The sequence below is a fragment of the Scyliorhinus torazame genome, chromosome 3, assembly GCF_047496885.1.
Source record: "Scyliorhinus torazame isolate Kashiwa2021f chromosome 3, sScyTor2.1, whole genome shotgun sequence".
In the NCBI taxonomy this organism is placed as follows: Eukaryota; Metazoa; Chordata; class Chondrichthyes; order Carcharhiniformes; family Scyliorhinidae; genus Scyliorhinus; species Scyliorhinus torazame.
In genome coordinates, this window is record NC_092709.1 from 94,990,702 (window position 1) to 95,013,537 (window position 22,836).

The 22,836-nt window shown below is 49.7% G+C and overlaps 1 protein-coding gene across 1 annotated transcript in view; it reads right to left on the reverse strand.

Moving 5' to 3' along the window:
- cfi (complement factor I) overlaps positions 1 to 22,836 on the reverse strand; it is a 136,095-nt gene that overhangs the window by 41,391 nt on the left and 71,868 nt on the right. Inside the window, exons 4-8 of the mRNA XM_072496000.1 lie at positions 12,203 to 12,473; positions 5,572 to 5,728; positions 5,251 to 5,450; positions 3,439 to 3,555; positions 2,643 to 2,750 (exon numbers count right to left, since the gene is read on the reverse strand). Of these exons, the coding sequence (XP_072352101.1) occupies positions 2,643 to 2,750; positions 3,439 to 3,555; positions 5,251 to 5,450; positions 5,572 to 5,728; positions 12,203 to 12,473 (853 nt within the window). The remainder of the gene's footprint in view (positions 1 to 2,642; positions 2,751 to 3,438; positions 3,556 to 5,250; positions 5,451 to 5,571; positions 5,729 to 12,202; positions 12,474 to 22,836) is intronic.

Sequence of the window (22,836 nt, forward strand, 5' to 3'; positions counted from 1 at the left end):
GGAGGGAGTGTAAATGTCGGAGGAGTGGGGTGTGGTGAGGGAGTGTGACTGTGTCGGGGGAGTGGGGTGTGGGGAGGGAGTGTGACTGTGTCGGGGGAGTGGGGAGGGAGTGTGACTGTGTCAGGGGTGTGGGGATGGTGTGTGACTGTGTCGGGGGTGTGGGGAGGGAGTGTGACTGTGTCTGGGGAGTGGGTGTGGGGAGGGAGTGTGACTGTGTCGGGGGAGTGGGGAGGGAGTGTGACTGTGTCGCGTGTGTAGGGAGGGAGTGTGACTGTGTCTGGGGAGTGGGGTGTGGGGAGGGAGTGTGACTGTGTCGGCGGAGTGGGGAGGGAGTGTGACTGTTTTGGGGAGTGGGGTGTGGGGAGGGAGTGTGACTGTGTCGGGGGAGTGGGGTGTGGGGAGGGGGTGTGACTGTGTCAGGTGAGTGGGATGTGGGGAGGGTGTGTGACTGTGTCAGGAGAGTGAGGATTGAGTGTGATTGTGTCGGGCGAGTGGGGTGTGGGGAGGGAGTGTGACTGTGTCCGGGGAGTGGGGAGTGGGGAGGGAGTGTGACTGTGTCTGGGGAGTGGGGAGTGTCGGGGGAGAGGGGTGTGGGGAGGCAGTATGACTGTGTCGTTGGAGTGGGGTGTGGGGAGGGAGTGTAACTGTGTCGGGGGAGTGGGGTGTGGGGAGGGAGTGTGACTGTGTGAGGGGAGTGGGGTGTGGGGAGGGAAGTCGTCGGGATTTCCTAAGGGTCTCGATAGGCACCAGCAACAAACATTGCATTCTGTTGCCATCAGAAGATGGAGGCCAATGATGTTCATATCATTTACCATTTCTACAGTCCGTCTCCTATGGTTATAATGACCAAGATTGAAAATGCTCAAGGAAATTCATTACAATTAATTAAAATATGTTAAATCTTTTGGCTAGTTTTGACTGATGCTGCTGTGCAGTTCTGCAGCTGTTGACAGACCTCCAGCAGATCAGCCAATGGCTAATGTTACATATGCAAGACTTAGCAGCAGTATTGCGAGCTTGGTCTCCTGTAGGAGGGTATCACAGGAAACCCTGCCCAACATTTATGGAAATTGCTTTGAACGGTAAAATAAAAGCACCTGCTTACCGCCATTGATTGACAGGCAATCTGCTTTGAAATGGACATGACACCTATTCTTTCAATGTAATTCTGTTGCTGATGCAATAATGTTTTGATAGCTGTGGTCATTATGAATGCTTGGCTGAGTTCTGGAAACCTATGGAGTCCTCAGTTCTGTTGACATAGCTGCTTAGGGGAATGTCTGACAGTTTTACGAAGCTGTAGTGATATACGCAACCTTTGATGCAGTTTCAGGGTACATGTCTGTTTGCTTACTCAACTTAATGACCATTTAAAGGATTAACTTTAACGGAGTAGTTTCTTTTTGCAGCAACGATGGCTGACCATTGAATGAGAGTTTTATTACAGAATTATGGGTCAAATGCATGCATGTTATTGCACAGTTTCTGAGGACTATACATAGTGGATACTGGGTAAGTAGCTATAGAGGATCATCGATCATAGAATTTACAGTGCAGAAGGAGGCCATTCGGCCCATCGAGTCTGCACCGGCTCTTGGAAAGAGCACCGTACCCAAGCCCACATCACCCTATCCCCATAACCCAGTAACCCCACTCAACCAACACTGAGGGCAATTTTGAACACTAAGGGCAATTTAGCATGGCCAATCCACCTAACCTGCACATCTTTGGACTGTGGGAGGAAACCGGAGCACCCGGAGGAAACCCACGCACACACGGGGAGAACGTACAGACTCCACACAGACAGTGATCCAACCGGGAATCGCACCTGGGACCCTGGAGCTGTGAAGCAATTGTGCTAACCACTATGCTACCGTGCTGCCAATACTGAGAGAGCAAGGAGATGGGGATCTGAAGGGGCATGATGAATCTGAGGAGGCATGTACTTGGCAAGGCAAGGGGCATTTGAGGGCCATGGGTAGCATGGGGTGGGTGAGGAGAGAGGGATGAGGTTTAAAGTATGTTATTCTCTAAGTCTGAATGAAGACTGGAAGACTTACAGTTAACACAAGTTCTTTATTCAAAGGGTTCGTTCTGCTTCCAGAGCTCAACTAGATGTAAAACAGTCAAGAGGTATGACCAGTGAAACTAAGGTAATCTGCCTATGCTGCGCTGTCTCTGTCTGCTGCGGCTCCCTAGCTCTGTGCTTCTCAAAGAGGCGGATCCTACCTTGGGCTCGACCCTTTATACCCATCTCTGATGCTGCCCTCTAGTGGTGCTGTGACTGTTACACCTGTGCTGCAGTCCCTGGTGTATGTGCAGATGCATGTACAGATGTACAGATCGCTACATAAGGGACCTTTAAATGATGCTGAGAATAGGGCTGGTGTGCTGGAGGATGAAGCTGGGCCTTCTAACGAGCCAATCTCTCCAATCACACTCCTCCTATACCCTATCCTGGCTCACAAGCTGCACTGTGTACCCAGACCCCGTGTGACAAACAAATGTCCCACATAAAATCACGTATGAGTCATGTGTTTGGCATGGAAATCGCAAATCATGTTTTCCTGAACCCACACAGAGATGCAGACGTGTACATCGATAGTTATAGGATGCATTAATCCATGAAGATTATTTCTTACCAGTACACTTGCTCTCATCACTTCCAGCCAAGCAGTCATCTTCACCATCGCATACAGAAAAATCCGGAATACATACATCTGACTTGCAGCGGTAGGACTTTCTGCAGTCTGTTTTAACAATAGAAACACTGTAATCGGTTGGTGTCAATGATGCTCAGTTACCATTTGAGCCTATTTATTTAACTAAAAGTGCTGCTAAATCAAAATTATCTGCAAAATACCAATCTCACTCAAACCTCCAGAGGTACCATCAAAGGAGAGAAAAGAGGCTGGATTCTCTGGTTTGGAGACTGAGTCCCCACGGCGGCGTGAAAACGGTTTTATGCCAGCAGTCACACCGTGCTTCACGGCAGACTCAGCGGACACAGACGGCAAAAATAGTATCCCCCTTCGGCCGCTCGCGTGCCCCGGACCACCCCCCCACAGTGCCCCCAGCCCTGAATGAAGCCCCCCGCCTGCCCGCGGATCGGCCCTCCCCCGACTGTGGCGGCGCCGGACTGAGCCCGCAGCCGCCACACTAAATTCACGACGGGTGAGACCACACGTGTCCCACACCGTCAGGAACTTGGCTGGTCGGGGACGGAGCATCACGGGGCAGGCCTCAGGCAATAGCCTCAGGGCGTGGATATGTGGCGCGGCGTCCTCCTAAGGTACGGTGCTTTTCAGGGGGCGGAGCATCGCGATAGCACCGCCGCCCCCGATTTTGCCATCATCGAGGATTCTCCGCCCCCTCGCCGAATGCGATTTCGCCGTCGGGAGCAGAGAATGCAGCCCAAGATCTGACCCTTTCATTTACCTTTACAACATAACTCATCACTTAGGTCAGCACAGTCATCGATGCCATTGCAAAGATCCTCCAGTGGAATACACTTTCCATTTACACATGTGAATTCATCTTCGGTGCATTCTCTACCTAACAAGCAAACAGCAGAAAAAATGTTAAGCAGAACTACAACTGTGTAATCCAAGAGCAATACTCAATTGTCACATCGGCAACTGGATAATGGCTATTATATAGCAGGCCGTGACAAGTTCTGTGTGAAGCTGAAACCCCTTGTATACCACGGACTTGATTTGGGCCAAGGTGATCGATTGTAAACTGGTACATCACCTTCAGTTTTATTGTTCGACACAACTGAGCAGTGACTGGTGCCAAAGGTTCAACAAATATCTGCTGTCGGCAAGCATTTGTTTTACAGACAAACTACAGTTGGACACTATGGGCCTGATTAACAGGCCACGTCGCGCCCGACTTGGCGATGCAACAAAATCGTTGAATCTCATGAGAGGCGTCGCTGGACGAGACCAAGTATGGCACATTTAAATGTGTGCTTGCCGGATTCTCCCGGGGCCCGGGATTCACCAGTTATACCTGGGAGACCTCGCCAGGGTGCTGTTCAGCACTGGACCAGTCGTTATGGTACCTGGGGGTGTCTCCCAGACAACTGGAGATACCTGGGTGGTCGGGCATTGGGCACTCCTGCCGAAAGATCGGGGCTGCCTTTAAAAAGTGGGTCCCGATCCGTGAGTCGCCTTCCTGCACTGACGGAAATGGTATAAATGTGCCCTCGACGGGGCATTCCTCGCTGAGGCCAAAAAAAATGTCAAAGTGCCATTGAATAGTGGGGTCTATTCGAGAAAAACACTGCTAGACCCGCCTGAAACCGGATTCTGTTTTCTTTCTGTTGACGGCGCCCAACATTGTTGCTGACTGGAATTCTGCGACTGGCCTCGCCACCACAGAGTAGGCGAGGGCAGAGGTCAATGGGTCACCCTATAGCTACCCTGCTGGATAGAGTCTGTGCGATGACATCGAAAAATATGGCCAGCCCCACAGTGACACTTAAACAAAAAGAATGACAAGTGAGACTGCGTCCATTTGGCTACCTAAGATCAAATTATAGATCGCTGGATATAACTGCAGTCTCCAGAGTCCAGGCAGTACGTGCGTATGTTATCAGAGAGTAAAATGAATCTAGATACACCTGATTGATCCACAGTTATTGGAACAAGAATCAATTGGGCAAAGGAATATCAGGAGGAGCCAATACTAATGCCACTTCTTTTTCTTATATTAATTTAGAGTATCCAATTCTTTTTTTTCCAATCAAAGAGCTATTTAGCGTGACCAATCCACCTACCCTGCTCATCTTTTTGGGTTGTGGGGGTGTAACCCACACAGACACGGGGAGACTGTGCAAACTCCACACCGACAGTGACTCGGCGTCACCCTGCTAATACCTCTTCTACCTGAAGAAACACGTGTTTTATTTCAATTTATTTTGTTTGGGATAATTGTTTGGTCTGGTTTCCCTAACTCTCTGAGGCAGTTTTCAGTCAGGACGGTTAAACATTTCATAGGGAGGGTTACAGAATGGAGACGGCGGAGATCACACATCAATGACGGAAATCATTTGGTTTTCCCTTTGCTTAAATCAGCAGATGGAACATGAGAGAAGCAACAATCTGAACCCAAAGTGTGCTCCCTACACTCCAGCCAAGTGATAATCCACACACCAGCCATATGGAGATACACGGCCCACAGCCACCCACCCCCTTGTATCTTCTAAAAATGAAGCCCAACGTAATGACAGAAAATTTTAAAAACCTGTAGGATAATCATAACATTTAACCGCAGCAAATTTTTCATAGCTGTCCGATTTCCGGGCGTTTGCAATGTCCGTGAGGAGGAAACATTCTGATATTCTTGTCTCGGACCCTCTACAGCGCGTGCTATTAGACCAGTTCACAAACATGGCAGCCTTCAGATTTCTGGCCCTTACAGTATCTAAAATTTTCTCTGCTCCTCTGGCAAAACAGAATGAGATGGTCAGCAACGGATCAAATATCTTTAAAGAAAAATGCAATACACACTTGCAAGCATTGACTTGAATCGTTTCAATATAGAAAGTGAAAGGTAAGTTCTCACAAGTGAAAGTTAAGCTGTCTGCAGACGACATTCGCCTCGTGCATTGTCCACTCTTTCTCATTCACCCGTATAGGCAATCCTTGCAATGTTTGATTGAAACTGAACAAAACAAATCCTTGTGATGAGTTCGCAGGTGACAAAGAAACAGCAGCTTTTCCTAAAATTAAAAAAAAAGGTAGATTCAATATATATGTTCACAGATACATTGCTGAGATTGATTCAGTGGGTTAGAGAGTGACCTTTTAACTCTGAGGCCTTAACCCAGGTTAATGGTACATTCGAGTTCTCACTCAGATAGAGCATCGAGTGGCTGATGTCGGAACCAGAAAGTGTTGCAATGGTGCAACATTGGTGCTCGTACAATTGATAAACTCAAATTGTCAGACTGCTTGCCTCAGCTGCAGCAGCCTGAAGCTAAATGCCAGAGGTCGGAGCCTGAGGGGGGTAGCAGGAGGTTGGTCAGTTCTGGTGGCTGTGAAGTTTGGGAATCACTTTTGCTTCTCCTGGACCTGCAGGAAGATTTTGTTTACATTTAAACCTTTTTTTTAAATAGTAACTTCATTGAAACATTATTTGAACCTGGGGCGTCATTCTCCGACCCCCCGCCGGGTCGGAGAATGGCCGTCGGCCGCCGTGAATCCTGCCCCCGCCCCCGCCGAAGTCTCCGCTCCCGGAGATTGGGCGGGGGCGGGAATCCAGCCGCGCCGGTTGGCGGGACCCCCCGCTGGATTCTCCGGCCCGGATGGGCCGAAGTCCCGCCCAGGAATTGCCTGTCCCGCCGACGTAAATCAAACCTAGTATTTACCGACGGGACCAGGCAGCGTGGGCGGGCTCCGGGGTCCTGGGGGGGGGGCGCGGGGCGATCTGACCCCGGGGGGTGCCCCCACGGTGGCCTGGCCCGCGATCGGGGCCCACCGATCCGCGGGCGGGCCTGTGCCGTGGGGGCACTCTTTCCCTTCCGCCTCCGCTACGGCCTCCACCATGGCGGAGGCGGAAGAGACTCTCCCCACTGCGCATGCGCGGGAAACTTTCGGCGGCCGCTGACGCTCCCGCGCATGCGTGGGGAAACTGACAGCGGCCGCTGACGCTCCCGCGCATGCGCCGCATTTCCGCGCCAGCTGGCGGGGCAACAAACGCCATTTCCGCCAGCTGGCGGGGCGGAAATCCCTCCGGCGTCGGCCTAGCCCCTCAATGTTGGGGCTAGGCCGCCAAAGATGCGGAGACTTCCGCACCTTTTTGCCGGCGCGATGCCCGTCTGATTGGCGCCGGCTTTGGCGCCAGTCGGCGGGCATCCCGCCGTTGGGGGAGAATTTCGCCCCTGGCCTTTAGTTGGCCGCTGCCTCGGCCATTGTAATCTGGGACGGGATTCTCCGACCCCCCCGCCGGGTCGGAGAATCGCCGGGGGCTGGCGTGAATCCTGCCCCCGCCGTGTCCCGAAGTCTCCGCCACCAGAGATTCGGCGGGGATGGGAATCGCGCCGCGCCAGTCGGCAGGCCCACCCCCGCCGATTCTCCGGCCCGCGATGGGCCGAAGTCCCGCTGCTGGAATGCTTGTCCCGCCATCGTGGATTAAATCACCTTTTGACCGGCGGGAGCAGACGGCGCGGGCGGGCTCCGGGGTCCTAGGGGGGGGCGCGGGGCGATCTGGCCCCGAGGGGTGCCCCCACGGTGGCCTGGCTCGCGGACGGGGCCCACCGATCCGCGGGCGGGCCTGTGCCGTGGGGGCACTCTTTTTCTTCCGCCTTCGCCATGATCTTCACTATGGCGGAGGTGAAAGAGACCCCCTGCGCATGCACGGGGATGACGTCAGCAGCCGCTGACGCTCCCGCGCATGTGCGGACCCGCGTCGCCCGGTGAAGACCTTTCGGCACCGGCTGGCATGGCGCCAAAGGCCTTTCCCACCAGCCGGTGGAGTGGAAACCACTCCGGCGGGGGCCTAGCCCCTCAAGGTGAGGGTTTGGCCCCTAAAGGTGCAGAGACTTCCGCACCTTTGGGGCGGCCTGACGCCGGAGTTCCCACCACTCCATCACGCCGGGACCCCCCCACCCCGCCGGGCAGGGGAGAATCCCGCCCCACATTTCTGTGAGCGCAACTAGAGTTGGCATTGAGCCCTCATTTCCATATTAGAGAGCCGGGATCTGTGTTAGGCAGCTGTGATCGATAATGGGCCACCTCAATCTTATATCAGATGTTTTCCGGGTCTCCTTGGGCCACAGGATGCCCTGTTGCATCTAGTTGATGCCAATAATTGTGGTGAATGTAAATACAGTTAGTTCACCAGTTATGTTCTATGTTATTAACCCTGTGGGTTTTATCTGTGGGCCATTGTATGGTTTCACCCACAGGGGGAGATGTTGGAGGATGTTGGAGCATGCACGGGCTCAGCCCATGGCTCCGCCCCTTTGAAGGAGTATAAGAGTAGCTGGCCTGTGGGACTGTCCTCAGTATGTACCAGTCGCAGGCAGGCAAAGTTGATAGTTAATTAAAACCACTGTTTTACTTCGACACGAGTCCTTGAGTGAATTGATGGTCGCATCAATAATATTGATGCAGCAGAGTCCTTACCCTTCCATGCCTAAGATGGGAGACAGTCCATTTCGTCATTTGAAACTGAGCCGGGGTTGACTTCTTGGTTTGTGTTGAACAAATATGTATTGCTGGGTTGCTGTAAATGGATTGCAGCATCATAGTCTTACAGCACAGAAAGAGGCCCTTTGGCCCATGGCATCTGTGCGAGCCTTCAAGCACCTATCTATTCTAATCTCATGATCGCAGCATCAGTGGGTCAGAGAAAGGGAATCAAATCACCCTGGGGTCCCATCCTTCATATTAGTGACCCCAGTTGAAATGTGCATTCATGGGGGCGACATGGTAGCACAGTGGTTAGCACTGTTTATTCACAGCACCAGGAACCCGGGTTCTATTCCCGGCTTGGGTCACTGTCTGTGCGGAGTCTACACATTCTCCCCGTGTGTGCGTGGGTTTACTCCGGGTGCTCCGGGTTCCTCCCACAGTCCAAAGATGTGCAGGTTAGGTGGATTGGCCATGATAAATCGCCCCTCAGTGTCAAAAAGGTTGAGTGGGGTTCCTGAATTATGGGGATAGGGTGGAGCTATGGGTTTAAGTAGGGTGCTCTTTCCAAGAGCCAGTGCAGACCTGATGGGCCGAATGGACTCTTTCTGCACTGTAAATTCTATGATTCTATGATATGCCCATCAGACTAGGTCAGGATCAGATTTTGGCTGTAACTCCCTTAAGCACCGAACATCTACAACCAGAGACGGACTTTCAATGAACCACAGAGCACTGCAGTGCAGGGACCTGGCTATTGAGGGAGCCCATACGGAGGGGTGTGTTATGGTGGGAACACCAATCAGAGCCTTGGTAGCTCTAGGCTCAATGAACCTATCAGCAGGCAATACAGAACACCTTCAGGCTCTGCTTGATGGACTTTCTTTTCGAGCGGGCAAACTGTTTACTAGATGTTGAAAGGTGGTGGAGACTTCGAGCAGTTCAGACACGGATCTCCTGAATTGGTGTGAAGTTTCTGAGCTTTCATCGAGTAAAGGTGCAAATCAGCAACCAGGTTTCTGGCAGGCAGCCTGAGGCAAATGTGAGGCCACCGACGAGCCTGGAAAGCCTGCACCGAGGTGAGGCAGGGGCACAACCAGGTGGCTATTGAGGAGAGGAGAAGGGTGACTTGTGACTGCCAGGTGAGGTCTGAGGAGGGCAACTATCCAAAAAGGACAGAGGCCACTGGGCCAGATAGCCGGCAGCAGCCAGCCAGGAGCACACGTGGTTGTCAAAGCTCGAGGCCTGACTATCTGAGAGAGGCGAGCAGGGCAGCAGTTGGGAGGTGCGGAGAAGGCCAGGCAGATGCCGGTGTCGTGTCTCAGGGAACAATGGCCAGCAGGAGCGGGATGACTTGACCAGAGGCCAGCCAGGCAGGGCTGTGAGTGAGAGGGCTGGGCAGCAACCAACCAACATATTCTTTCTCCTTATTGTTTTTCCATGTTGAATTTACTGGGCTGGATTCTCCGTTCCTGCATCTAAGTGCTGATGCCAACGGAGGATCCGTGGTGTTTCACGATGGAACAATCGGTGCCACTCCCGCACTGATTCCGCTAGCACCAGCGCCGCGTGAAACACCTGTGGAACCTGCAAAAAACAGTGGGAGAATCGCCGGTTCCATGCTGGACACGCGCAGGGCTGACAAGCTGCAGCTGTGCATACGCCTACACCCCCCACATACGCACCAATCGTGCCGGAAAAGATGCTACCGGTTGTGCTGGACCGCGTACCCGTCCACCCCAACCCCACGACCCACCTCCTTGCCACCCACCACTACTCCCACCAGCCTCGGCAGAAGCCCACCCCGGCCAACAGCACGTCTCTCTGTGGAGTATGGCGCTGCTGGACACGGTCTGTACGCCCCCTCTCTTTCTCCCCAGCCGCCACGCGAGGCTCACGCCTGCCGAGACCACACGTGGCCCACACCATTGGGAACTCGGCCCATCAGAGGCGGAGCATCGCAGGTGGGCCCAATAATGATATTCAAACGGGGTTGCAGCTGCGCATGGTGCACGTCTCGATTACGCCAATTTGGGGGGGCTGGAGCATCACAACCCGGCATCAAACCGGCGCCTGCCAAGATTTTGGCGTCGGGAGCCATTCTCCGCCCGATCTCCATTCCCGATTTCGTGGTCGGGCAATGGAGAATCCCGCCCCTTGCCTATAATGGTGCCTGTCATTGATCTCTCTGATCGATTGTGGTGTCTTTTATGATACTCGGCTTGCCTTTCCACCCACTGGTATCACAGCTTTCCCAAAAATTATTGCCGGCTCGACGTCATTGAGGAGGTAGCTTGACGTCATTGGGGCCCTTGCAAAGAGAGAGAGTGTGGGGCCCACAAACGTATAAGTCCGCCTTTGTCTACAAGTCTGGAAACGTAATTGGGCAAATGTTTGGGTGCATAGGATATCAGTGTAGTATGTCTTCTGCCCACCAGATGTCATTGGTGAGGAGCCCAATGAATTTTCACAGTCAAGCTTTCGACCATCTCTGGTTGTGTGCATCCTAGGGTTTTCATCACGTGGCCTCCCAACCCCACCCTCAGGAAAATACATCTTGTACCTCTAGCCCCAAGGTTTGCACAACTGATAAAGTAATCACAAAAACTTCAATAAAACTCACAATTTTTTTAATGTCCCGGTGATTCTTTTTTCTCCTGCTGGAATTTTGAGGAAATGAAGCATCGATTCCTTAAGTTTCTGGAAACAATACTGGAGAGATTGCAATCCTAATTGACTTTCAATATTTCCAGTGAGCTTCCCATGAGTTTGGGAAATGTGGACAGGCAGTTCACCAATTGGGAGAGATTGCGAAGTCCACTCGCTCTCCTGAAAAGCAGAATTTAGTTTGAGGGGGCGGCGGCAGACAACCGTGTCAGATAGGGGGGGGAACAGGGAGCAAGCGGGATTATTTTTTGTGGTGTAGGTAACAAACACACTCGTACTTCCCTTGGTCACACGAAGAATTGTTACAGGAGCTAACCGGCAGGAGTTTTGGAGCAGCCTGCAGTGGCTTGGCTTATTAGGCTGTATTGGTGTCCAAACCTATGGCCTTGGGTCCTTTTGATGATTTTCATAGGCTACTGAGGAAATAGGCCACCTATTTTAAGGAAGCCAGTAAAAGTCACGCTATACCTTTTACAGTGCTACTTCCTAACCTCATGGAACATGGAACATACAGTGCAGAAGGAGGCCATTTGGCCCATCGGGTCTGCACCGACCCACTTAAGCTCTCACTTTCACCCTATCCCCGTAACCCAATAACCCCTCCTAACCTTTATGGACACTAAGGACAATTTAGCATGGCTAATCCACCTAACAAGCACGTCTTTGGACTGTGGGAGGAAACCGGAGCACCCAGAGGAAACCCACGCAGACACGGGGAGAATGTGCAGACTCCGCACACACAGTGACCCAGTGGGGTAGCGAACCTGGGACCCTGCCGCTGTGAAGCAACAGTGCTGGCCACTTGTGCTACCGTGCTGCCTCCTGAGAACAGGAACCAAAATCAGGTCCAATAAATGAAACGCAATGGGAACGACTGCCGCTCCCCTTCCCCCTTGCCTGAACCAGCCAGAATCTCTCCAAATGGTGATAAGTAGAAAACACATTGGGTGGAATTGACAGGGGAGGAGCTGGAAATGTAGGGCAGCATGGTACCTCAGTGGTTAGCATTGTGGCTTCACAGCGCCAGGATCCCTGGTTCGATTCCCGGCTTGGGTCACTGTCTGTGCGGAGTCTGCATGTTCTCCCTGTGCTGCGTGGGTTTCCTCCGGGTGCTCCAGTTTCCTCCCACAAGTCCCGAAAGATGTGCTATTAGGTCATTTGGAATTTCTGAATTCTCCCTCTGTGTACCTGAACAGGTGCCGGAATGTGGCGACTAGGGACTTTTCACAGTAACTTCATTGCAGTGTAAGCCTACTTGTGACAATAAAGATTATTATTATTATTATGTGGCGAGTCGTTCAAAACTCTATTGACTTCGGTGGGACTGGACAATCCCTTCGACAGGAGGGACCATAGAATTCAAGCCTCCGTTCCAATAATATTTACATTCTCACCCAATGAGCACTTCCCAAAGTGAGAGAAGTGTTCCAAGTGTCGAATACATTCAATACTCTTCAGCTGGCAGTATGACCGATATTGTTTCTTCCTGCTTGAGCAGACTTCATTCACTATCTTTGGACACTGATACGGCAGCTTGCACTCACACGTCCCTTTAATGCACCTTTCCCATGGCTGACAGAAGACTTTCTGGCATGATCTATGGGTGAACCTCTTCTCTCGACAGCCTTCAACCAGCCTTTGGAGGTGAGGACTCGATTTGGAAATCTGTGACATATTGGAGATAGAAATTTAGTATGAATGCAGTTTGTTTCAATTGCCACCTGAAGGTGCTAACACATTACCCTGTATAACCTTTACAATCTACATATATTAACTGGCACACTGGGACTGATTTTCTAATCCCCGGCTGTCAAAAAGCATTTTTTAGACAGTTTATTTGCGTCGCGCTTTTGAACGGAGTCATTTTGAGATCATTCCCACACAGAGAGAAATTCCTGGAACCAGCTGTAGAAAGACTCCGTGAGCCTGACGTGATTTGAACATGCAACCTTCTGATCTGGGGCGTCATTCTCCGACCCCCCGCCGGGTCGGAGAATGGCCGTTGGCCGCCGTGAATCCCGCCCCCGCCGAAGTCTCCGGTACCGGAGATTGGGCAGGGGCGGGAATCCGGCCGCGCCGGTTGGCGGGACCCCCCGCTGGATTCTCCGGCCCGGATGGGCCGAAGTCCCGCCCAGAAATTGCCTGTCCCGCCGGCGTAAATCAAACCTGGTATTTACCGGCGGGACCAGGCAGCGTGGGCGGGCTCCGGGGTCCTGGGGGGGGCGCGGGGCGATCTGACCCCGGGGGGTGTCCCCACGGTGGCCTGGCCCGCGATCGGCGCCCACCGATCCGCGGGCGGGCCTGTGCCGTGGGGGCACTCTTTCCCTTCCGCCTCCGCCACGGCCTCCACCATGGCGGAGACGGAAGAGACTCTCCCCGCTGCGCATGCGCGGGAAACTGACAGCGGCCGCTGACGCTCCCGCGCATGCGCCGCATTTCCGCGCCAGCTGGCGGGGAAACAAACGCCATTTCCGCCAGCTGGCGGGGCGGAAATCCCTCCGGCGTCGGCCTAGCCCCTCAATGTTGGGGCTAGGCCACCAAAGATGCGGAGCATTCCGCACCTTTGGGCCGGCGCGATGCCCGTCTGATTGGCGCCGGCTTTGGCGCCAGTCGGCGGACATCCCGCCGTTGGGGGAGAATTTCGCCCCAGGAGTCAGACGCACTACCTTTGCGCCACAATCCCAAGTGCTGTTTTGGACAGTTTATTCAGCATCTAACCAGGGGAGTCCCAGATTTGATACCTGAGTTCGCTGACTGTCACCAAGATGGGGATTCACTTGTGCCCCTATAAATAGGAACAGACTGAAACTGTTTTTTTGTTTTGGAGTGAGGAGGTGCATTTGAGGTTCACCAGATTGATTCCGGGGATGAAAGGGTTAACGTATGAGGAGAGATTAAACCGTTTGGGCTTATACTCGCTGGAGTTTAGAAGAATGAGAGGGGATCTAATCGAGGTATATATAATGCTAAAAGGGATTGATAAAATAAATGTAGACCAAATGTTCCCCCTTGTGGGGCAATCTAGAACAAGAGGTCACAGATATAGGTTGAGAGGCAGTAGATTTAGAACTGAGATGAGGAGGAACTACTTCTCGCAGAGGGTGGTGAACTCACTGCCCCATAGTGCAGTGGAATATGAGTAATTAAATGGTTTCAAGAAGGTGATAGATATATTTCTGAGTTTAAAAACGGGCTAAAGGGATATAGACAACAGGTGGTGAGGTGAATTTGAGACCAGGAAGAGGTCAGCCATGATCTGATTGAATAGGGCTCGAAGGGCTGAATTGCCTACATCTGCTCCTAAATCCTATGTTCCTCTGTACCTCTGTACATAAATGCCTAGAACAGGTTGCAAAGAGTGGTTCCAGTTCTATCCTTCACCACTTGTTTACTGATGCAAAACAATCACTGTGCAGTCATCTCTTTTGGAAAGTGAAGTATTAGTGCATGTAAATCGCTCAAAAACAAAGTTAGGCTCAGTGTCAAAAGTCCCACAGATGAATAATCTACTAGCATTCACCATCTAGGTTCATGTGGAAAAAAGGCCACTTGCATAAAAGATTGAAAAAGGCTGCTGCTGTTACACAAAGGTGCACAAACCTCAAGTACATTCAGAAACATGGCCAGTCAAAGGCATATCATATTCATAACTTTAAACATGGACAGTGCTCACATGGAAGCTTCCACTGGTGAACTGTTGAGATGGTTGTTCTGGGGGGGGGGGGGGAGGTCATGGGGTGTACCTTAATGCTGGAGTATGTCTCCTTGCTGTAACCAAGGAACATTTTAAAGCTCAGAAAATCATGAAGAGACAGACAGACACACTGAAACCCCCAGCTCTCCTCCAGTCAAGAGACCTCTTGCTGTTGCCACTGTCAAATGATCCTTTCAGAGCCAAATTTAGCGGCTCAAATTGGGTGGCCTAAAGGATCAGTGAGGTAACTTATTTGATCCACATCCCCGACCAAAGCAATAAAGGTTGTACCACCTTAAATATGCCAAAGAAATATTGAAGCCTAGAGCTATAGCCAACCAGTAAGTGTTTGCCAGAGGGTAGGAAGAGCAAAGGACAGACAGGGAGAGTCAGATGAGGAATAAAGACTCAAGGATTCCCAACGAACCCTCGACTGTTAGATTGAAAAACACAGAAATGCTGGAAAACCAAAATGCTCAATTACCCATCTGTCAGAAGAACAGGGGAGAGAAATAGCAACGCTGCCCAGGAAATGTAAAAGAATCTGTAGGGACCGATCGGGACATACCCCAGTAACAGGCCATGACATGGATGTGGTCCGATAAAACAAACTTACTGCTGAGCCCCAACAAGCTGACTCAGGTCAGACAAGAAATCATGTACATGCTCGACAATGATATGATCTTGCCTGGCCTGTGCAGCTGGAGCAACCCCATTGTACTGCTCTGGGACAGATCGAAAGAGCTTTCCATTGACTATCAGCTGGTAGATGCAGTGACCAAAACTGATTCATACCCAAGCCCTTGATTCAAGGATTGCGTAGATAAGGTGGGTCACAGCATACCTCTGAAAAATTAACCTTTTGAAAGGGTACTGCCAAGTCCCCATGACCCCCAGAGCGAGAAAATCTCGGTGTTATCACCACAGATGGCCTATATCAATGTACAGACATGCCCTTCGGCCTTAGGAATGCCCCTACGGGCAGCACGGTGGCACAGTGGTTTGCATTGCTGCCTCACGGCGCTGAGGACCCAGGTTCGAATCCCGACCACGGCTCACTGTCTGTGTGGAGTTTGCACGTTCTCCCCGTGTTTGCGTGGGTTTCACCCCCACAACCCAAAAAGATGTGCAGGGTAGGTGGATTGGCCACGATAAATTGCCCCTTAATTGGAAAAAAATAATTGGGTACACTAAATTGAAAGAAAAAGGAATGCCCCTACAACCATTACGGGATTGAAAAACTGGGCAGCGGCTGGGTTAGCCAACTGTGCAATGTACTTGGACAACCTGTTCATTAACAATGACCCCTGGAAGGACCACCATGGTGGCACGGTGGCTAGCACTGCTGCCTCACAGCACCAGGGATCTCGGTTTGATTCTGGCCTTGGTGCTTACTCTCAACACTACATTAACCCTTGCAATGCTGATAGTTATGATAATATCACATGGACAGGGACCAAGATTGGCAGCCCACCCACCATATTCAAATAAGTAATCCAGGTTCAATTAGACATGTTATTATGCCAATTGGCACTAATAATTCACTGGCCAAGCGATAAAACGTTTGCTGTTTAACACACTCTTAGCACTGTCGGGATTGATCGAGTTGCCAGTCAATTGGATTGGCCAGCAGCTCCAGAGGGCAAGACTTCCTTCCCCAGTGAGGGGCAGAAGTCCCAGTTAGCCCTTGTTTAGTTGCCCTGCAGTATGTTAGGGCTATAGGCAAACTGCTCCGTACCAATTTTGCTTTGATGGGGGGGCTAGGGCATGGGGAGAGGGGAGTGGAATGAGCTGTTTCACACCCATACTCCCCCCCCCTCTCTGCATATTATTCAGCCCTAGGAGTAGGAAATGTTTCCCTCTCCACTGGACTCGGAGAGGCATATTAACTGTTATGTATTCTTTTGGTATGACACTTGTAGAAGTGCACTATCTTTTTTAATTCTATCTTTTTAAAGTGTGCAGTGTGACTGATGTGGCGTTTAGATCTTTTGGGGTGAGTGTGTGAATACATAATCCGATTTGTTTAAACCCACAAAAGTCTGCTGCTGTTTAACTTGACCACACACTGTCAGGAGTTTAGAAATAATCTTTTAAAAAATAAACCACATTGACCATATACGTAAGGGAATTGGGAGTTTCAGTTTAATTTTGCAGCCCACCCTTCCTTTTTATGTCAGAAAGGATCGACAAAATACAAAGATTTACGCTCAGTAATATAATTATAAAAATGCTGTTTGGAAATTGAATGTGAAAAACAGAATGAAGTGAGAATGCTGCTAATAACATATTGACAAAGAGGCTTGGTGGATTTCAAGAGTGGTTTGCAATAAACTATTGATTCTGCCAATTATTTAGATAAGTGTTTAAACATTTATTAAAACCGATTTTTATTGGAGTAGCTCAAAGGCCAATGTGACGTGCTTCTCACAGTATCTGAGGTATGACACAGTTTGGAAATTAGTAAAGGTGTGGGCGCACAGAGTGAATAATCAGTACATTTGTCAAACTTCTCCAAGCAGATTAACGTAAAAGTGAGATTTTATCTAGCCTTTCACCATATTGACATCTGGCAACAAGTCCCATGTGCAGCACTTAATATGACATCAATATTAAGGAGACATATATAGGGTAATTGCTGCCAATGATATTTTACAATGTGGAAGCACTTGCCTGAAATATGGGCTACGAGATACAAATTAGGAGTGTAATGGAATACTCCCCACTTGCTTGGGTGAGTGCAGCTTCAGCAACACTCAAGAAGCTCAACACCATTCGGGGCAAAGCAGCCCGCTTGATTGGCACCCCATCAACAAACTTAAATATTCATCAAATCATGCAAAAATAGAATCCCTACAGTGCAGAAGGAGGCCATTTGACCCATGATGCACTGCAGCAACTCACCAAGACTCCTTTGACAGCACCTTCCAAACCCATGGGGTGGGAGTCTCCGTAGATGGAGCTATGTCCACACGCCCGACGGAAAACGAGCGCAAATCACTCCAGACTTTTTTCAAAAAGTCCGGAGTGATTCTCCGGTGTCATGGGGGCTAGCAGGGCCACGGCATGGGCCCCGCAGCTCCTGCTGCCAATAGGGGGTCTTACACTTCCGGCCGCGGATCCGCACAGGAGCGCGGTGGCCGTTTTCATGCCGACCCCCGCGCAACATGGCGGAGCCACATCGCAGGCCGGCGCGGAAGAAGATAGCTCCCCCCCCCGAATCACATGCGCCTGCCCGCAGATCGGTAGCCCCCGATCGCGGGCCTGGCTATCGTGGAGGCCCCCCCACTGGAGTCTGATCCCCCCGTCCACCCACCAGGATGGCCACTGCAGCCGCAACGCCGAGCTCCCGCCAGGTGAAATCATACGGGAACCATGCCTGCGGAACTCGGCGGGAACTTGGCCGGTCGACCAAGGAGAATCGCTGCGGGAGCGTCTTTCAATGGCCCCCGACTGGCACCGCGTCAACCACGCGTGCGTGGCTGGTGCCGATTCTCCGGTTGCTGGAGAACCGTGCCCCATTCTCCGCCCCTGCACCGAGCGCATTTGCGGCACAGGGGCTCGGAGAATCCCGGCCATGATCTCTACCAGCTAGAAGGATAAGGATCAGGCACAGGGAACACCATCTCCTGCAGCCACACACATCCTGACTTGGAATTATATCGGCAATTCCTTTCTGTCCCTGTATCAAAATTCTGGAACTCTATCCCTAACTCTGCGTATGCCGATATCTGCTTCTCAATAAGGCAGCTCACCACCACATTCTCAAAGACAATGCGGGATGGACCTTGCTAGGGACACTCAAAATCCATGAAAGATTAAAAAGAGAGACAGTAGTAACTAACTGCATTTTTATCCCTACAGGAGACAGTGCCGGTCATCGTAGGATGAGGCATCACTGAGGCACTGGTGGTGTTGAAGCGATCGTTGATGAAGTTATCTGCATATCTCATCCTCCTTCTCTCATCCATATCTCCATGACTCACAAGCACCAGATGGTGGAAACATGCACCTCTTACTTCCTCCTCTCACTGCATTTTCACAAACTGGATGCTGCCCAGTCAGTGGAGGAAACTGAAGATCAATCTCAATCGCACAGTTACAGCCACCAACCATGACAATGATGTACTTTAGAGGATTGATTGAAATGTTACACACAAGTGCACAGGAGCCAAGGCAGAGGGGAAGTGTAGGTGCCAGGTTGAGGTCATACACTGGTTCCACTGCAGCGCACTCGGATAGGGATTTTGATGGGCTAAAGGAAAAAGCTGATCAGTGCACAAACCCAAATGTTTGGTAAACTGGAAAACCTACCAGAAAATCAGCTCCCAATGACAAATAGCATGGAGGAGCCCAGCACGAATATGGTTCAGGCCTTTATGCAGAACCTGGAGCCGCTCCTTTCCAAAATGGCCACTTCCATGAGTATACTTGAGGAATCAGCCATGATGCAGCATCTGATGGTCAATGTCGCAACTTCCAATGGAAACTAATCAGCTTCCCACAAATGTCTGAGTGCTACTGGAAGCTCAGACAGCTGTCATCATGCCGCCATGTACCAGTGTTAAAAGGGGTTTAGAAGGCATCATAACGTTCCTGCAATCTGTCCTCCAACAGATTAATAGGATTGTTAAAATGCTGTCCTGGGAGATTGGCAGTGGTTTTATGAAGTGTCATATGGAAAAACAGAAAAGCACTGGCAGGGAGGAAGCAGTGTGCTGGAGGGGAGGAGGGGTTAGGGTGCAGGGGTGGGGTCAAACCGTTATTGGGGAGGGGGCAGTCACGTGCCAGGGAGGTCAAATTGAAGGGAATGGGCATTCTAATCGCAGCCAGGTTTTCTTTAAGGCACAAGGGTGGGGATTGGGGAAGCACTCTTGTTCTATTTGGCCTACAAGCAGTGCAGGAAAAGTACTTACCTGTTTCAGCCAACCATTCCCATGTCTCTTTAGCTGTTGGCTTTCTTTTATATAATTATTCATTTACGGGATGTGGTCATCGTTGGCTTGGCCAGCATTTATTGCCCATCTCTCGTTGCCCTTCAGAAGGTGGCGGTGAGCTGCTTCTTGAACCGCTGCAGTCCTTGAGGTATAAGTACTGTGCTGTTAGAGAGGGAGTTCCAGGATTTTGTCCCAGCGACAGCCAAGGTACAGCGATATATTTCCAAGTGAGGGTACTGAGTGACTTGGAGGGGAACCTCCAGGTGATGGGGTTCCCAGATATCTGCTACCCTCTGTTTCTAGATGGTAGTGGGAGTGGGTTTGGAAGGTACTTTCTAAGCAACCTTGGTGAGTTCCTGCAGTGTATCTTGTAGATGGTACACACGGCTGCCACTGTTCGTTGGTGGTGGAGGGCCTGAATGTTTGTGGAAGCGATGCCAACCAAGTGGGCTGCTTTGCCCTGGATTGTGTCAAGCTTTCTTTTAAAAATGTATTTTATTCCGATCATATTCCAACCAATCATAGTTAAAGAGAATATCCACACATACCATTACTATATAGTTTTTCCCAATTTTCCCCCTTTTATAACCCCCCCCACCAGTGAAAAACAATTCCTTAAACATGGATAAGAGCTGATATCATCTTGTTCAGAACCCTTTGTCATGTGAGAGTACCTTTAAGAAATGGATGTTTAAGCAATGTACCTTTAAGAAATGGAGCCGATCATATTACTGAAGTGAAGTCAGAGGGTGGAGGGAGCTGAGCTCACTTCTGCTTTTGGTTTCAGTTTGAGGAGAATGCTGGGAGTGTCTGTGTGTTTTGCTGAGAGCTGCAGGAACACAGAGCTGGTCTGTTGATGTCTGCAAATCCAAAGACTATAAATATATTGAATGTAACCTCATGTCTGTTTTTGAAGGTTTGAAGACCTTTGGATGTTTAAAGGAACAGTTTGAAGGGTTATTTAGTGTTGTAGTCTTTTGGGGTTATCTTTGAAGTAATGGGTGTTAAGATATTCAATGTTTGTTTTTAAATGCTTAAATTGAGTTAATAGAATAAACATTGTTTTGTTTTAAAAACCATTTGTCCATAATTACTGTATCACACCTGGAGAGTATGCCGTGTGCTCCCCACTCCACAATCTATTAAAAGTTCTGGGTCGGTTGAACTCCATGAAACACTTTGGAGTTCTGTAAACTTGGACCCATAACAATTGGGGGCTCGTCCAGGATAAAAGTCTATCTATTGGATTGGCTTAGTGAACTTAAAGATAGCGAGGGGTGAACATATTGTGGTTGCTTTTCAGGTGTGGAATTTTAGTTTAAGTGGGGAGTGTGTTGTGGACAATGGCTCTTTCAGAAGCTCAGAAGTTTTTGGGGTGGAGACGGTCACACGCAGTACCTTACGGACAGAGACTAAAAGCAGACTGTTAGATTTGGCAAAAACATTGCAGTTAACATTACCTGACAAAATGCGAAAAGGTGAGGTAATTATGGTGGTGGCTCAGCATTTAAAGTTGCCTGAGATACAATCTGACTCATTAGAAATGGCAAAGATCCAGTTGTAGATCAATCAACTTGAACATGAGAAAGAATTAAAGCAGCTTGAATACGAAAGAGAGAGAGCGGAAAAAGAAAAGGAGAGAGAAGAAAGGAGAAAAGAAAGAATAGCCCTAGCGGAACAAAAAGAAAAAGAAAGGGAGATATAGATCAGGGAAAAAGATAAAGAGAGGGAGTTTGAACTTCAGAAAATGGCCATGAAACACGACAATCAGTTAAAATTGGCAGACGTAAAGGGAAAAGTACAGATGGACGAGGATAATGAAACAGAGCGTCATAGTCGAAGACATGGTGTGGATCTATTTAAATATGTCCAAGCATTGCCAAGGTTTGACGAGAAGGAAGTGGAAGCCTTTTTCATTTCTTTTGAGAAGGTAGCTAAACAAATGAAATGGCCACAGGACATGTAGGTATTACTGATTTAAAACAAAGCTGGTAGGTAGAGCTAGTGAAGTGTTTGTATCACTATCGGCGGAGGTCTCTGGAACGTATGAGGAGGTGAAGAAATCCATCTTAAGTGCATATGGCTAGTGCCTGAAGCTTACAGACAAAGGTGTAGAAATTTAAGGAAAGAATTTGGTCAAACATACATGGAGTTTGAAAGGCTCAAACACAGTAATTTTGAGAGGTGGATAAGGGCTTTGAAAATAGACCAAACGTATGAAGCTCTCAGAGAAATTATACTTTTGGAGGAATTTAAAAATTCAATTCCTGATGTAGCGAGAACTCATGTGGAAGAACAGAGGGTTCAAACTGCGAGATTAGCAGCGGAAATGGCAGATGATTATGAATTAGTTCATAAATCAAAGATTGGTTTCCAACATCAGTTTCAGCCGGTGAGAGATAGAAACTGGGGACATGAGAAATACCCAAGTGGTAAAGGTAAAGGTGATCTGATGGTAGACAATAAAGAGAGTGTACCTCAGATTAAAAAAGAAATCCAGGAGGGTGGAAAAGAAATGAAAAGTTTCAGATGTTTTCACTGTAATAAACTAGGCCATGTAAAGTCACAGTGTTGGTGGTTGAAGAAAAGCACTGGGAAGGCTGATGTGGTAAAACAGGATAAGACAGTGGGGTTTGTGAGAGTGGTAAAGGAAAGCCCAAGGGAAGCGAAGGAGGTGCAAACGATTGTACAATCTGTTCAAGAAGTAATTGTTAAGAAGGTGCCAGATGTCTTTAAAGAATTTACTTGTGTGGGTAAAGTTTACTCATGTGTATCAGGAGGAGCAGGTAAAGAAGTCACAATTTTAAGAGATACAGGGGCTAGTCAATCTCTAATGATAAGAGATGAGGAATTATGTCGTTTGGGAAGAATGATGCCAGAAAAGGTGGTGATATGTGGAATTCAGGGTGAGAGGAGTAGCGTTTCATTATATAATGTAAGGTTGGAAAGTCTAGTGAAGAGTGGTGAAGTGGTAGTAGGAGTAATAGAGAAACTATCTTGTCCAGGAATACAGTTTATCTTGGGTAATGATACAGCTGGATCGCAGGTGGGAGTGATGCCTACTGTGGTTGATAAGCCAGTGGAAAATCAGTCAACTGAAGTGTTGAAGGACAAATATCCTGGGATTTTTCCGGATTATCATAGATTATCATAGAATTTACAGTGCAGAAGGAGACCATTCGGCCCATCGAGTCTGCACCGGCTCTTGGAAAGAGCACCCTACCCAAGGTCAACACCTCCACCCTATCCCCATAACCCAGTAACCCCACCCAACACTAAGGGCAATTTGGACACTATGGGCAATTTAGAATGGCCAATCCACCTAACCTGCACATCTTTGGACTGTGGGAGGAAACCGGAGCACCCAGAGGAAACCCACGCACACACGGGGAGGACG